We start from the raw sequence: 18,273 nt of genomic DNA on the forward strand, positions 1-18,273 counted from the left end.
TTTTATTTCATATTTATAAGTAATTGTAAAATATATATTTACATTTTAATAAAAATACTAACATTGTAATAAAAATATGTTCGACCCGGCGACGATGATCGTTCATATCCAAGACCAGAGACCAAGACCCATTATCCTCTGGCCTGGGGTAAGACAGGGACATGTAATATGACCAAAACTGTTTACCACTGCGCTGGAGGATGTCTTTAAGACTTTGGATCGGGGTGAACGAGGCATCAACGTCAATGGCGAATACATCTCTCACCTTCGTTTCGCCGACGTTATCGTCATCTTTGCGGAGACGTTGGATGAGCTAGGCCAAATGCTGGCTGAACACTGACGAAGAGACTGGTCCACAAGCTTAAAGTCGCTTAACATGGGGGTGTTGCGAAAATACGGGCTATGCTTGGGGTTTCTCTCAAATATAGGATTAGAAATGAAACTATCCGCGAGAAAACGAAAGTAACCGACATAGCCTACAGAATTAGCAAGTCGAAGTGGTAGTGGGCTGGTCATCTGTGTCACAGGACCGACCGACCGAAAAACCGGAATGTCTGGCGATATAATACCACCATATATATATATATATATATTTATTCGTTCGTGGATAACTCCGTCGTTTATGAACCGATTTTGATAATACTTTTTTTGTTGGAAAGGAGATATCATTAGTTTGGTACCATGATAAGGAAACAGGATCTGATGATGGGGTCCCAGAGAAATCGAGGGAAACTCTCGAACATCCGCATAACTTTCTACTGGGTGTACCGATTTTAATGATTTTTAGTTTACTCGAAAGCCGATGTTTATCATGTGATCACATTTAAATTTCACGGATATCTGATTACAACTTTCCGAGTAATCTTTAATAATGCGTATTTACTTGACAATTCTTTCGTCTACCTACCTTGTATTACTTGTCGATATAATTGAATTCGGTTTTTCTTAGTTTGCCTGCAAACACAATTATCAGTTAAAGTTACGTTACGTTTTTATCTAAAGATGAATTAAAGGATGCTTTAAATTTAATTATTTTGAAATGTCAAAAGGAATCTTTTCCAGAATATAGTTTATTGATTAAAGAACAAAGTTTGCCTAAAAGCAGTCCTTTCTTAAAATTTAATGTTAATATAGACGAAAATAGTTTAATGCGTGTTGGGGGACGTCTTGAGAATTCTAATTTTCTTTATAATAAAAAGCACCCATTATTATTACAGTCCACTCATCATTTTACGAAAATATTATTTGATTATGAGCATTAAAAATTGATGCACGCTGGCCCCAGTTGGTTTGTTAGCTTCAATTAGGGAAAACTATTGGCCTATAGGAGGTCGCAATTTATTGAAGGCTTGTTATCATAAATGTGTGCGGTGTCATCGAATGAATGGCAGGGTTGTTACTCCTTTAATGGGTTACTTACCACAGGAGTGCGTCCTCCCAGGTGGTCATCCCTTTGAGACAACCGGTGTAGATTACGCCGGCCCGATGACGTGCGCTAGTCGCCAAAGTCGCGGATGTAGGTTAGTGAAGTTGTATATACCAATTTTTATTTGATTCACCACCAAGGCTATACATTTAGAGCTTGTGGGTGATATAACATGTAAAATCTTTTTACTAGCCTTATATAGATTGATTTCGCGAAGAGGAAAATCGACTGATATTTATTAGTAAAGAGTAAGTTTCTAAATTGCAACAACGCACTAAATGGCGTTCATGTAAGGATGATTTACGGCTGAATTCCTTAGTGGTGATAAAGGAAGAAAATCTACCTTCTCTGAAATGGAAATTGGGACGAATTGTTGCCGTCCATCCGGGGACCGATGGAGTCGTTCTTGTTGCTGACATACAAACATCAACGGGAATAATAAGAGCATTTAACAGAATCTACCAGTTACCAGTGATATTTTCGAGTTGAAACGCGCGACCAAATTTACCTAAACTTGCAGAGCGAAAAATCTTAATTATAATTATATGCCGATTATGATCTAAAGGGACATCCATTAATTACGCGGGCTATTTTTCGATCAATTTAGACAACCACTTAGGTATGATTTGCCTGGACCCCTCACCTTTTTTGTGAGATTGACGGGAAATAATAAGCTGTTCAAGTATATTATAGTTATTTGAATTAAATAAAATTCATATTATCATTTTATATTTTTATCTTACATTATATTAATGCATTTTATAATAAAAAATAAGTGTATTCAAGAAATTAAAAAACAGAATATGGACAAATCAAAATTTATTACACATGTGTTTTAAAGGCGGTCTTATTTTATCTAAAGTCATTTCATTAAATAACTAGGTTTTTTTTTTCATTACACCTATTTTAAAACAAATCGATACACTTCTTTCAAATAAACACACACTCATTGTATTATATTAACTTACAAATAGTAATATTAAGCATATGTACAATATATGGTATTAGTTAAATACTCCATGTTATTTTGAACGTATTTACTACATATTCATTTCAAATGTCAATCTTGGATACTAAAACATACCTATTGTAATAATTATAAAAAAATATAATGTTGAATTTATATATAATTCTACAATGTTACTTAATAGGTATTTTACCTATTTTATTCTAAAGCAGATAACAGTTATATCCATACAGTTTATAAAAACAGTATTTAAGTCTTAAAGGCTAATTTCTTACTAATTATCATCAATTTTATTGAAGTCAAATAGTTTTTCTAAATTACAGACAAGATGCTGTTAGCACAAAACTATACAATCTTTTAGCAAAGTACAGCTTACCATAACATATTATTAAATAAGTTGTACCTGACTATTAACGATAACCAACTTTTACTTTGATTAATTATATGGATTTTTTTTAATATAACCAAAAAAACAGTACATGTAATTTTCAATCCTCAAACTTGATGGAATGAACACCCGTATCGATTGCACCGCCGCGGTATGCACCTCGCTTTTTCTTAGTTTTCTCATGTTTAAATGATTTGCCACGTGTATGTTTCAAATCGAGATTGGCTCGTTCACCCCACGATCCTCTAGCTCCACTCTGTTAAAAAATTATGACAGAGTTGAGCATACAGGACATATTATAAACTAAAAGTATTATATGACAATTCAAAAAAAAAAAAAAAAAAAAATTAAAATAGCAAATTTCTTCAAGAAAGTAGCTTAGTAGTTCTAAAATATGATTTAGAGGAGAAAATTTAATGGCATGTATTGCATGTATTTATTTATTTTATCTAATATTTGTTTAATAACGGTAGACTGTTTTAAAAGAAGCTTTAATAAAATGACATATCTGCCGCTCTTACCTATTTAATCAAATGTTATTTTTTTATTCTGAGCATTTTCTCCCCCGTTAAAACTTTTCCTGTCATTAAACCCTCCCTTTTGGAATCCTCCCCTGTCTCCGCCCCACGAATGTCGGTCTCCACGTCCACCTCGGTTACCCCCCCTGCCACCCCTGTCACCTCCTCGTCCACCCCTGTCAAAACCTCCCCTCCCACCTCTTCCTCCCCGTCCGCCTCTATCGTTAAATCCTCCTCGTCCACCCCTATCGTTAAATCCCCCTCGTCCACCCCTATCGTTAAAACCTCCGCGTCCCCTAAAGCCGCCCCGCCCACGGTCATTAAAGCCACGGCCTCTGGATCCGCCTCGATTAAAACCATCGCGACTGCGATTTTGCCAACCCCCAGATTGATTCTTCTCTTCATCTTCTTCCTCCTCGTTTTCACCCTCCTGGTAGATATAAAAATGTCAAACACCAAGACAACCCTACGTAATTACCAAACGACGTAAAAGTAAATGCCCGAAATAATAAGCCATGGAGACTATACAGTCCGTGTGGTCTAACGGGTATTACATAGAGTTGCCTTGGCTTTTTAATTTTCAGGGCATTTACCTTAGCTTCGAATGAATTGTCCTTAAGTCTAGGATCCACTTCTACAGTTTCTGTTAAGACTCTCCTGAAGGGCTTATTATTTGATGCACTAGTTTTGTCACTGGGTGTTGATGATATATTTGTTCCCTAAAATCAATACCATTGAACATAAAGTTCAAATATCGTTCTTATAAAAATTTCATAATCATTAACTACTGCTACTATCTATCACTGGATGATAGTTTCAATTCAATTAAAAAAAAAAGTTGTCTGTTATGGTAAACTTAAGGAGAAAATGTTGAAACACATACCTTCACAAAATTGCTGTATGGCTTTTTAGCTGGTGTTGGGTCTTCATTTTCAGACATTTTTCTTTTCTTACCACCTGCTGCATTTTCTATTGACTGAAAATTTTATATTTTATTAAATTACATAAGAGCAACAATAGAAGAATATCAAGTATAGCTAAAACACTTTCTAGTACTGTAAGAATATAAGTTCATTAACCTAGTTCAACACCAGCTGATGATAACATGATTGCTTCTGTAGTTATATAAATTATCTGCCTACTCAGTAAAGCAACATAAACAGATTAGACCCATTTTTATATACAGGGTGGGGATGACAATACGACAATAACTTTGACATCGTATATGTAATGATATTCCAAGCCCACATACAACAAAAAATCAATAAAATACATCCAGTAGTTTAGTCAAAAAATATGATTTTTCATTTTTTAAAATTACTACGTGTTGTATAACATTAATAAACGGTCACCCGCAGGTTAACGACCCTTTGAGCGCGATCGGTACAAACATAATATTACGCGTACGCGTAATTTAAAAACGTGCAAAATTGTTATCTATTTTGGTAGGTCAGTGTTGTGTTAAGACATATTAAAAACATTTGTTAAATAGTTTTAATATTCAGTATGATTCTAATAATTTTTTTTTATAATTTTTGTTTTTTAAAAATTTATTGTTTCTTTTAATGCTTAAATTTTAAATTCTGAAAATCTAAATTCTGAATCTAACATAGTTTTTGCAAGTAGGTAATATCACGGGGAGCACACATGGCATATCAACAATATTTAATAAATTTAAGTATTTCATTGACTATATTTATTTCAAGATCAAAATATTCGCGAAACTTTTGCTCGAGCAGTTCAACAAATGCGATAAAGACAACAAATAACAATAACAACAATTATTAATAATAAAATACCACGTTATTACATTCAAATATTAAATCTTGCAACAGCTGAAAAAAAACAATCAACGTGGCACGTGTGTTGCAATGACCCTGAGAACGTCTAACGGTGTAAAGGACAACTGGCTGTGCCAGGGCTGCTAGAAAAATTTGTCACACTCATACAAAATTTTCTGTGGTCATATTTTTTAACAAAAGAATTTGTTGGCTTAAAATTCGTATCATTTTCGTTTCTTCTTATTAATTGCTAGGCTAATAATGTGCCCTTAAGGGTATCATTGGATAAACTGTTTCTAAGTTTTGTTCTGATTAAATTAACTTCGCTGAATTCTCGTTCACATTACAGATTGCACTGTAATGGGGAAAACATATCAAATTTAAAGCAAATTGAGCCAGTGTTTTATAATTTTCAAATTGTTTTTTATTTCAAAATGTATTTTTTTTTCAAGTCGCAATTATTACCACAAGATAAATTATAAGTTTCATTAGAAAGCAAACAAATACAGCCTTTATATGATTTTTCAAAGAGTCCTCATTCATATAAAAGTGGTAGGTTCATTCAAGTAAGGGAAATTAACGAAATTCAAGCTTGCCGGTGAATGATGTTTCTTTAATTATGAAATGCTTCCAGGTAATAGGAATATAAAAATCGTACATTTTGCGTATGATTTTAGTCTAGCGATCGTACATGAGTAAAAATAAAAAAAAATCGTATCGATTAAAATCGTACATCTGTCAGCCCTGGTGCGTAGGCTAGCGTAAACAAAACATGTTATAACCTGTTTTTAGTTTTTCCCTGAGTTGCCGCGTACGCGACAAGCGGCCAGTGGTCTCTGTGCCGTTTATTTAGGTACTCATGTTTCTTGATGTCATACGCGTTGATTTGTCAATTTTCTACATATGCGCACGAGTTTTGTTCGTTTTAATTAATTATTAGATTATCTCGAAAGACTTGGAGTGATTGTGCGATATTTTAACGCCTTATTTTTATAGTGACAAGAACATTAACGTAGAATAAATGCCTAGTTTAATAGTTATTAGGTGAATTGTGCGAAATTAGGCGCTAGTGTTAATAGTAAGAATAGTTTTTATTTTATTTACAATGCCACGTTATAATTACACAGCTTCGGAGTACATGATTTTTGTTTACGGAGAATGCCACGGCAAGGCTAATTTAGCAATACAGAAGTACCGGGAGAGATATGGGAACACCCGTATTTGTCCAACCGATGGCCGCACTATTTCAAATGCTTTTCAGAGGATACAAGAAGATCAATGCTTAATCCCGCATTTTCTGTGAAGTTTTGTAACAAACGACTTGTACTCAACAGACGTAAATACAGTTGGTGAGTTAAAAAATAGAATTATTAGACCTTTTAATAAATTAAAAAATATGGCCACTAATGGCGACATCATGTCAAAATTAATGAATTAAATTATAAGAAGATAATTATTTTAGATAGAATTTAAAAATTTAGTAACCTACTATGACTGACCAAACAAACCAACGTACCTAGTTCGTAGTAGTTCGTTGTGTCACCGCGCGTCATAACAGGTCAGTGAACCTATAGTCACACATGTTGTAGTATAATTTTATTATATTTTTCTTATTTAGTTTGTTTGAAAAAATCATTTTTTTTGATTTTGACGTTAGAACTTTTTTGATGGTTTTGAAATACTCCTATAAACTAGTATTACCTGTGTTATCAATTTTTGTCGTATTGTCATCCCCACTCTGTATACAGGAGGCCAGTGTGACCATCAGTTGAGTCTATTGATAAGATAATATTTAAAACATTTTTTTTCTCTTCTTGGGCTTCAACTGATTTTGATTTTTGTATACAGGTGAGTCTTCATAAAGTGCACATATCAAAATCAGAGAAACTACACCCTATCTGATCGATGAAATTCTTCATTATTCTAAATTTATAGCATTAATTTTCCAGGATATTTTTATTTTATGAGCATAGCCTATTATTAGCAAGCATTATAAAATTTACTCAATCGTGATAAGAAGAAATTTTTTTGATATTTTTTTCATCGATAAAATAGGGTGTAGTTTCTCTGATTTTGATATGTGCACTTTATGAAGACTCACCCTGTATAGTGATTTAATTGATTTTATCTACACTAATGTTGTAACATTCTACTTATGTTTCCAATACTTGACTTATAATTACTACTGTTATAGCGCAGACAACAAAACACTCAATTTAAGCAATTTCACATGATGGTATAATATCCACATCGATATCGTAAAATCTTATTATATCATCGCGCGCATGCGCGCAGCTGCGCTCTCATTGGTTAGATTTTAATGGCGGCAAAATCACTGTGACAATACACGTACGCGTGAATTTAATATTTTATTTGTATTCCGCGTTTCTTATGTCAAAATAGATTAATTATAAAAAGCAAGTCGTCATAGCAACCATACAAACAAATGCTTTTTTTAAATTAAACTATAAAACACGGCTTTGATCACTTTTAGACTATTATTAAAAATATAGTTTTAATTAATAAAGAAAACTTTAATATGTCAATTTTCTGGTCGTGTTGGGGTTTATAATTTAATTAAAAAAAAAGCGTTTATTTCTATAGTTGCGTTTCCGACTTGGTATTTATATTTAATATGTTTTGACAGCACAAACCCGGAATACAAATAAAATATCTTTTTTAATTAAAGTATAAACTACGGATTTAATCAATTTTAGAATATTATTAAAAATATATTTTCAATTAATAAAGGATACTTAAATATATGAATTATCTGAACACGTCAAAGCACGTACCGGAGCACGGCTTCATAGAAAATGGGCAGTCCTTTGAACAATTATTATAAATAAACTATTGTCAGCTTTTACTCTTGTTGTTTGATTAATTGCATTAGTGAAGATAAAGTAGTGTATGCAACTGCATATAACACGGGTATTAAAACACTCGTTACTATTATGAAACTCGCTGCGCTCGTTTCATAAACTCACACTCGTGTTTTAATAACCTTCATTATATGACAGTTGCATAAACTACTATTCTCAAATATATTTAGTGATTCTATCACTAGCAGCATTTCGTGGTTTTACCTAGATAAATCTAAATCTGTATTTCAAAGCAATAATGTTTGGGGTAAAGCCCTATATGTTCTTTCCAGGGTTTTATATCATTTAGTAAATATATAGCTAAGTTCAATAAAATCGGTTTAAGCATTCAAGCTTGAAAACGTAACTAAAAGACACACAAATGCATGTCATTTACTTATGATAATATATAGTTAATGTGAATTATGATAATTAAAGAAAATGTACCTGTTTTGCTTTCTTCTTTTGTACTTTAGCTGGAGGTTCATCATCACTGTCGTCACTATCATCATCTGACTCTGCAGGTTTTTTTGGTGTGGGTTTTTGCTTAGGCTCATCATCACTAGTATCATCGGATGACTCTTTAGCTTTACTTTTTGGTGTAACAGAAGGTTGAGCTTTCTTAGGCTTTTCATCCTCACTGCTATCATCACTATCTTCTGATGATGATTTCTTGGATACAACTTTAGCTGGTAGAGTTTTGATTGGAGTTTTATTGTGTTTGGGTTTTTCATCCTCACTGCTATCATCGCTATCTTCAGAAGAGGATTTATTTCCTTTTTTAGCTGGAGCTGCTACAGGTTTTGCAAGCTTTACAGGAGTTTTTTTAGGTTTTTCATCCTCGCTGCTGTCATCACTGTCATCAGATGAAGATTGCTTTTTCACTGGAACTTTTGTTGCTGCTTTTGCAGGCTTTAGTTGGGGTTTTTGCATGGTTTTGTTCTGTTTTGAAGGCGCATCATCACTATCTTCATCTGAAGATGACTCTTCCTTTGACACAACAGGTTTTACTGCAGGTTTTATCTGCTTAGCTGGTGTCTTTGGTGCGGTTTTTTCATCACTGCTCTCGTCACTATCATCTGATGACGATTCAGCTTTCTTGGTTATATTATTAACAGGCTTGGCAGCAACTGCTTGTGGTTTGTTAACAACTTTTGGCTGAGGCTTATCATCTTCGTTACTACTATCCTCTTCTGATGATGATTTAGGTCTTTTAGCTGGAGCAGCTTTAGCACTAATCTTTGATGGCGTAGATGCGGGTTTTGAGGCGGGTTTCTGAGGAGCCTTTTTTGTAGTATCATCATCTGAATCATCACTATCATCTGAAGAATCTTCCTTTTGTACTTTAGGAGAAGCTTTAACTGATGTATTTAACTGCTTCTGATCTGGTTTTTGAACTTTTTTTGGTTCTTCATCACTACTGTCACTGTCAGAAGATGATTCTTGTTTCTTTACCTGAACAGATTTAGCAGTAGCATTTGCTTGGTTATTCTTAGCTGGAGTAGGTTTAGATGGATTTACTTTAGTTTTTTCATCATCACTATCATCGCTGTCATCTGAGGATGATTCTTGTTTTTTAGGAGCAGGCTTTTGAGGTGTAGACTTTGCTGCAGTTGGCTTGATGGCTGTCTTCTGTGATTTTGGTTTTTCATCTTCACTACTGTCTGAGCTATCTGAAGATTCATTTTTCTTATTTGTTTTTGATACACTATTGTTAGCTTGTGGTTTAATTGGCTGTTTTTTGGGTTTTGATGTTGCATTGTCCTCACTACTGTCGCTATCAGAGGATTCTTTTTTGTTATTCTTGATAGTACTTGTAGTTGAATTTACCTAGAAAATAAGTTTTTATCAATGTTTTTTCAAACTGCTGAACTTGATAAAAAAAAAAAGATCAGAGGCGACGAAATAATATAATATTATCACAGTAACTTAAATCCATCGGGATAAACTTGTACTAAGATAAAATTATATCAATGAAGATTCAAGAAAAGATCCGATGATATTAAGTCACAGGCAGTTCTGTGGAGGAAGTGTTATGGGTTGGGCTTAAGTTTTTATCAATGTTTTTTCAAACAGCTGAACCGTATTAAAAAATTTAAAAAATCAAAGATGACGAAATAAGATAATATTATCACAGTAACATATCCATCAGGATAAACTTGTACTAGGATAAAATTATATCCATTAATATTCAAGAAAAGATTGATGATATTAAGTCATAGGCAGTTCGGTGGGGAAATGTTATGTGTTGGGGTGATATAGGTTTTAAAGGAAAAACAGAAATAAAATTTATCTCTGGAAAAATGAATATTATAAGTTATTCAAATTGATCGACGTACAGTTAGCTAAATATGGAACCCAAATTGGAGGCCAGAATTATATTTTTCAGCAAGACTATGGTGCTGCTTTCTAGGATTGAGATGAATGCCTTGACTAACCATTTTCAATCATAGAATCGAAAAGCTAAAATATTATTTTTAGTAAGTTAAAATGTGTATTGTGCTAAATTTTTGTCGCGGATAGTACAATATTCACAATGAAAAAAGTAAAAATACCTTTGGTGTTGGCTTTTCATCTTCTGAACTCTCTGAGTCTGAAGATTCCTGTTTCTTTGTTTTTATTTGACCATTTAAAGTCTGTAGTGTAGACTTATCACTGTAATATCCAAATTTAAAATATTAATTAATAAATTTTAAAAAAGGAAAAATAGTTTATTGCTTCATCACAAATGACCATTATAAATTGACTTACAATGACAAAATCCCAATTCATTTTGACCTGCGAGATTATGACATACGTAATAGGAGCAATTAATTTTAATAATTAAGAACTTTTTTTAATAACCACTCTTATAATAGTCACATGTTATATTCAATTAAGTAATATACTTAAATAAAAATTGTAACTCCTACCTGTCTCCTTGCTTTTTTGCAGCTGGTTTATTTTGTAGCTTTTTGTATGCTAAAATAATATCTTGCAATGTGGGTAAATTCTCGCTTCTGGGTTTCTGTAACAGATGAAATGTTTTATATTTAAGAATATTCAAATAACCATTGATTGAGTAACCTGAACAGTTAATAATAGCTTAATTTAAAGTACCTACAATGTCTTTCTAACATTAGTAAAGAAATACTCCAATGTGACAAAAACAAGTTCGAAAGTTCCTTGTAAATTTATTTTACAGAAAAAAAAATTCGATTGATGTGTGTGCAACAAAAGCAATGTAGACTTTAGTAGTGCTGATTGTACATACTAGTAGAATTTCGATCATAATTAATTTAAATTATAAGTTTAAACTAGTGATGTTCCGGATATCCATATCCGCGGATATCCGCGGGAAAAATGAGGGCCGTATCCGTCACTTCTCGCGGATCTTTTATAAATTTTCAAATTTATTACATACAAGATGTAAGGGACAGCTATCCTTTAATTGAAACCATTAATTCGAACCATGTAAAATTTTCCAGTTTCTCCAAATTCACAGAGGAGCTGGGACGACATAAACTGCAAATTGACTTATGACAATCTTTTGAGCTGTAGTACAGGTTCGGTGCGTGCTAGGCTTTTGGCCGTGGGTACGCATGAGGCCGGCTACTGGCTTCACGCATACCCTTCGTTAAATACATGAACATTTCTTGAGCCTGACACGCTCCGAATCGCAACCTGCCTACTGCTTGTGGTTCCGGTCTGCGCTCTTCGTGTCCTTGTGGCAGTGATGTCGACAGGCTAGGACATCACAGACTGTCATGCCTAAAAAAGTGCAGGCTGCTTCTCGAGACATACTGCACTTAACGATATCATACGCCGGTCCCTTGCCACCGTCAACGCACCCAGTCTAACACGTGGTTCAATAAGTCCCGAGACTAAGTACTAAAAGGAGGTCTTTTTTATAAAATTAATTTTTATTCATCAACATAGTCTCCTCCAAGAGCGATACAGTCCCTCCAACGCTTTTCTAACTTTTCTATCCCATGTGTGTAGAACGATTTGTCTTTGGCTTCAAAATAAGCCTCCGTTGCTGCGATAACTTCACTATTTGAGTCAAATTTCTTACCCTGAAGCATTTTTTTGAGGTCTGCAAACAGCCAGTAATCGCTGGGGGCCAAGTCTGGCGAATAAGGGGCATGAGGAAGCAATTCGAAGCCCAATTCGTTAATTTTGGCCATCGTTCTCACGGACTTGTGACAAGGCGCGTTGTCCTGGTGAAACACTACTTTCTTTTTGTTCATGTGAGGCTTTTTATCCGCAATTTCGTACTTCAATCGCTCCAATAAGCACATGTAATAGTCACTATTTATATTTTGCCCCTTTTCAAGGTAGTCGATGAAAACTATTCCATGCGCATCCCAAAATATAGACGCCATAACCTTACCGGCCGATTTCTGAGTCCTTGGACGCTTCGGGCGGCTTTCACCAGCCGCTCTCCACTCCGCTGCCTGCCGAGTGGATTCCGGAGTGAAATGGTATATCCAGGTTTCATCCATTGTTACATACCGACGTAAAAAATCCTTTTTATTATGATTCATCAGCGCCAAACATCGCTCTGAATCATTGATACGTTGTTCCTTTTGATTAGTTGTAAGCAAACGCGGCACCCACTTAGAAAAAAGCTTTTTCATGGCCAAATTTTTATGTAAAATAGTGAAAACACTACCAGCTGAAATCTTCACTATCTCGGCTATCTCTCGCACTTTTACCTTCCGACCTTCCAATACGATTTTGAGGACTTGGTTAATATTTTGTTGAGTCACTACTTCATTTGGACGACCTGAGCGTTCCCCATCATTGGTGTCCATGCGACCGCGTTTGAAGTCGGCATACCACCGACAAATGGTTGCTTTAGAGGGAGCTGATCCTGCATAACATTTTATAAGCCATTGCTGTGCTTCAACGGTATTTTTTCCCATTAAAAAACAATGTTTTATCAACACGCGAAACTCGTTTTTTTCCCACTGTATCGAAATTACAACCGTAGCGTCACTTAAATGTTTCAAAATCAATAATTTTATTGTTCCATTTTTAAAAATTTGACACATATTCTTGTATTGATAGCCAGTACTTTTTAAAAATCAAAAAAGTTTTTAATATATGCGCCATTTCCAGGTTAGTCTCGGGACTTATTGAACGATCTAGTACTTGAGCTGACTGGTATTGCAAGAGATAATGGCAAGAGACCAGACGGTATGAGTTTCCATGGCAGATAGGCCGGATACTGGTATTGGATGCAACCTGTTTAGACACGTTGGCCTCTTTCCATCTATACGGAACCAACAACAGAGCTGGTGTGGCTTAAGAAGCGGCTGAAAAAACTAAAGCATGCAAATACAGGGGTATAGGCTCCGAATATGTTTTAAACTCGCGTACTCAGGGTTTCGCACAGTCCAGTCAACAAGTTCAATAACATGTTAAATAGAAATAAAGCTCCTAAAAATATGTGTGACAGATAGCATGTTTCTCTCTTTCACTCGATTGATCTATGTGTCCGAGGAGATTTTTTTTTATTTGAAACTAGCTGTGAGAATTAAAAAAAAAGTTTTTGTATTGTTTGCAGTTATAAACTTTAAAAATGTCTAAAATTAAAGTAGCCTAAGTTACTCCTTATTACATCAGCTATCTGGAAGTGAAAGTCCGTCAAAATAGGTCCAGCCGTTTCAGAGATTAGCAGGAACAAACAGACAGACTGACAGACAGACAAGACAGACAAAAATTGTAAAAAAATGTTACTTTGGTATATTTACCGTGTATACATCCATATGCATTTAGTCAAAAGCGGTTATTTGAATATTACAAACAGAAACTCCATTTTTTTTTAATTTGTATAAATTTATAGATATAACCTGTACAATGCAAAATAATGATTTTATTTATTTATTTATACTTTATTGTACACCACAACTACATTTTAAACAATAAAGACATTTAAAAAAATATATATATATATATATTTACAGACTGTGAAGTACAATGGGCGGACTTATGGCTATTTAGCCATTTCTTCCAGACAACCCAATTAAGGGAGGGATAAATTTAATATAATCTCGAGACAGGGTAGTTGGTGCAGTTATAATATGATAAACTTACATGCTAATACATACAATACCTACACAGAATACACACAAAGGCATACATACATACATAGTCACATACATACATACATACATACATACATACATACATAATACATAACCTTATTATAAAGTAATAAATAAATAAAAAATAATCATTATTATTATAATTGACAAAATTAATAATATACATTTTAAGCTCTGAGTGAAAAACATATTAGAACAAAACTCGGTTTATATCGTCTCCAGTTTATGATAGTGACTTTTTACAAACTTCTTAAATGAATGTAGTGACTCAGCCTCTCATAAGAGATGTGGAATAGTCTGCCGCTATATATAAATATAGCGGCAGACTGTTTCACAGACTTATAGCTTCAACAGTAAAGTAATGACTGAAAAATTTACTTTTGTGCATCGGCATCTTCAGTACATGACTTCGCAATGTCCTTGATACCGAAGCATCCCTGAGATACTCCAATTTTTCTTTTAAGTAAGATGGAGCCTTAGGATCAAATAACACACAGTACAGTAGAGAAAGAATATGCAGGTTCCGGCGAGAGCGTATAGAAAGCCACTTGAGCTTTAAGCGAAATGGGAAACATGGTCAAATTTGCGGAGGCAAAATGATACCAAGATTTTGTATAGTTGATATAACCTGATAGCAAGATTTTGTAGTCGCTCAAGCTTATTAAGTTGGTCCTCGGTCAAATTAGGATAACTTGCATCTGCATAATCTAGAACAGACAAGAAAAGAGAATTTGCCAAAATAGTTTTGGTTGGGATTGGTAGAACAGATCTGAGGCGGCGTAAGGAGCTCAGTGCAGTAAACGTTTTCCGGCTAACCTCCTTAATTTGTACCGACCAAGATAACGTCTCGTCTAAATGCACACCTAGGTCCCTAACTGTGCTACAGTAGGGCAGTCTAACACCATTGTACACAAAAAAAAAACACCACTGTACATGAGGGCAGGTAAAGTCATCCTTTTAATTCTTGCAATCATTCCAGGGCGGCCGATTATTATGACCTGAGATTTATCAGGGTTAACATTCAGTCCGTACTGCTTGCTCCATTTCAGAATGTTTGCAAGATCCAAGTTGATTGCATCAATTGCACTTACAATATTATCTGGTGCAAAATGACGGTAAACTGGACATCGTCTGCATACATATGGTAGAGAGAAGAAATAGATTGGGTTATTGAATTTATGAAAATTGAGAAGAGTAAAGGAGACAAGACGCCGCCTTGAGGTACCCCAGCTTGCACGACAAGCCACGAAGAGAAAGTCTCGTCGAGGCATACACGTTGTCGTCGCTCTTTGACTCAGACTCAGCCGAATATCGTGATCAACACAACTGAATGCGTTACTAAAATCTAAAAGAGTCAGAATAGTGAGTTGTTTATCGTCCATAGCCAAACGAATGTCGTCAGTTACTTTGACAAGGGCAGACACCGTAGTATGCCCACTACGGAAGCCAGATTGGAGTGGACTGAGAAGCAAGTTTTGGTTAAGGAAAAGGTTTAACTGATGGAAAACCAACTTCTCGAGGATTTTGGAAAGGAAAGGGAGAATGGAAATCGGTTGGAAGTCAGACAAGTTAACTGCATTAGCTTTTTTTTGGGAACGGAATAATCTGGGCATCTTTCCAAGCGTCAGGAAATTTACTACACGTAATGCAGAAATTGAGGATATGTACTAAGACAGGAGTAATAATATCTAGGATGGGAATGATCATATTACGGCTTATGCAATCAGAGCCGACAGCATTCGAGGCTACAGACAATACGCTCCTTTTAACATCACATTCGGTGAAAGACGAGAAGGTAAACGGTGGGAAATCAGAAGTTGGAAGCGACGAAAGAAGGTCAAGGGTTTGTTGTTTTCCAACATCATGATGACTGTTTTTGCCAAAAAGTTCTCTATAATAATGTATGTAATGTATAGTATACATTAGTGGCAAAAATTTTTCTGCCCTGGGCGGCCGACAACCACGCTACGCCACTGTTAATGCCCCAGGCGTTCTACTACTATAAGTGTGCAAAATTTCATACTCCTTCATCTGCACAATTTCTATAAAATTATGATTATGAGCTATTACTGTGGTTAAAGGATATATTTAGATAAATAAAATACTATTTAAATGTAAAAAAAGAACACATGGTTGTTAATTGGTAGAAAAACAAACTAGAGCTTCAAATACTATTAAGCAATGCACAAGACAAATAAAAATGCAGTTGCATTCCTCTCAAATGTTTCTCTCCTCACGTATATCATAATGTTTTATAGCCTGTGGGATATAAAACCTATTATGCTTTGATAAATTTGCTTTATAGAATGAATTTATTCACCAAAAAATATAATCAAATGTGTTGGTTAAAGTTCCATAGAATAATAAAATTATAACACAGAAATTGTAACTTTTAGCTTATATATGAATATAATACTTCATATCAATGTGGCACAAGTATTACACAATTTTAACAAAATGTATCTCACAAAAATAGTGAAATTGCTATATTAATCACTATTTCACGATTTTAAATTATAATTTATTAAGACATAATACTGATATTTCTGCACTGGTAGTAACACTTAATTTTTTTTTTTTTTTTAGATTGTATAAATAATAATTACATAGGATATATCATTGTTAATTACTTTAAAAATAAATAAAAATTAGGAATCGTAAAATATAAATTTTTAGTGGTAGCGAAATCAAATAATATTAGGTTAAGGTGAAAAAGTGTATTGAGGATACGTTGAATAGTTTTCCCTTGAATATTGAATAAATAAAATAAATTTATAATTTTGAGAACACATTTTTAGACTGGAAATAATCGGGTGACTAAAATCCGCATGTATCTGACACGAGGAAGTCGACGTCTTAGCTTGAGCTATTGCGATTTTAATATCGATTTCAGTAACTAAGTTTATCTTTGAGCACATTAGTATTAATAACCTAATTAAAATTAAAGAATATTAGCATTAATGTTTTTTATATAAAAACCTTTAAATGGCAAACATTAATATCACAAATATGTTTTTATATTAAAATGTATATCAACACGTGGTGAGGTGACCATCAGCGAGACACACGTGGTACCGGATTAAATGGTACTTACCGCTTTAGTTTTCGCCGCAAAGTTTTCAGTTAAAGATCTATCAATCGTTGTAAGATATTGATACACTAACGAATTGGCCTCTGCCCGTATTTCTGACGAAAAACTCATTTTTGTTTCTTTACTTTAACAATTTACCGGCGGACAACTCATGTACGGGTGTTCATTTGTCCATCCACAGATAAAAAGAAAATCTTAACACTGTATGGCGTATACATAGATGAAGTATTCTTTTTACTTGATCTATGGGCGTATATAAGTGTATAATCTATGCTATATAGTGTATGCCGTTAGGAATTACCTACCCCACCCCAGCCTGCAAAATAATGATATTTGTAAAAAAAAAATACTAATTGATAGATTTTGAATAGCTCAATTCAACTGCGTTGTCCTTTTAAATTGCTCACCTCAAATTATATAATTAAAAATCAATTTTTATTTAAAAAATCAAATATTTTCAAACTCCTATATCTTTTGATGTATACAATATTCTAAATTGCTCAAAGTGTTAAAAAACTGCTCAAGTTGCATTTATAATTGCTCAAGTATAGTTTGAAACAAATCCACTTCCCTTAATTTTTAAATAAATATAAATAGTTTGAACAAATAAAATAATGATATTTGTAAAAAAAAATGCTAATCGATACATTTTCAATAGCTCAATTCAACTACGTTGTCCTTTCAAATTGCTCACCTCAAATTATTTAATTAAAAATCAATTTTTTTTTAAAAAATCAAATATTTTCAAACTCCTATATCTTTTGATGTATACAATATTTTAAATTGCTTAACGTGTTAAAAAACTGCTCAAGTTGCATTTATAATTGCTCAAGTACAGTTCGGAACAGCTCCACTTTCCTTAATTTTTATATAAATAAAAATATTTTGGACAAATTTAACGTATATCATAAGCCAGGTGAGCGCTGCGGATGCGCATAGACAATGATGGGAAGCAAAAAAATTGCGGATATTCGTAATAAAAAAGATACTAATCGTTAGATTTTTTAATAGCTCAATTCAACTACGTCGTCGTTTTAAATTGCTCACCTTAAACTATTTAATTAAAAATCAATAAAGTCGTTGAAAAAAAAAATATCAATATTTTCAAACTCCTATATCTTTCGATGTATACAATATTTTAAATTGCTC

The 18,273-nt window shown here is 33.8% G+C and overlaps 1 protein-coding gene across 1 annotated transcript; it reads right to left on the bottom strand.

Annotated features, from left to right (window-relative positions):
- Positions 1 to 2,228: 2,228 nt before the first annotated feature.
- LOC123654367 (nucleolar protein dao-5-like) lies at positions 2,229 to 17,333 on the bottom strand. The gene is made up of 7 exons (XM_045590276.1): positions 17,128 to 17,333; positions 10,854 to 10,948; positions 10,497 to 10,596; positions 8,389 to 9,771; positions 4,183 to 4,275; positions 3,303 to 3,729; positions 2,229 to 3,037 (listed from the first exon to the last, which is right to left on the bottom strand). Exons 1-6 carry the CDS (start codon positions 17,233 to 17,235, stop codon positions 3,307 to 3,309), a joined length of 2,202 nt encoding a protein of 733 aa, XP_045446232.1. The 5' UTR covers positions 17,236 to 17,333; the 3' UTR covers positions 2,229 to 3,037; positions 3,303 to 3,306.
- Positions 17,334 to 18,273: the final 940 nt, after the last annotated feature.

Source organism: Melitaea cinxia, chromosome 6, assembly GCF_905220565.1.
Source record: "Melitaea cinxia chromosome 6, ilMelCinx1.1, whole genome shotgun sequence".
NCBI lineage: Eukaryota > Metazoa > Arthropoda > Insecta > Lepidoptera > Nymphalidae > Melitaea > Melitaea cinxia.

Bases quoted from the DNA above. Each gene is read 5' to 3' on its own strand.
- LOC123654367 (XM_045590276.1), bottom strand. From the start codon at position 17,235: ATGAGTTTTTCGTCAGAAATACGGGCAGAGGCCAATTCGTTAGTGTAT. The intron at 4,276-8,388 runs GTACATTTTCTT...TAAAATTTTCAG, and splicing joins AAAAGAAGAAAGCAAAACAG to TCAATAGAAAATGCAGCAGG. The intron at 3,730-4,182 runs GTATGTGTTTCA...TATATCTACCAG, and splicing joins CATACAGCAATTTTGTGAAG to GAGGGTGAAAACGAGGAGGA.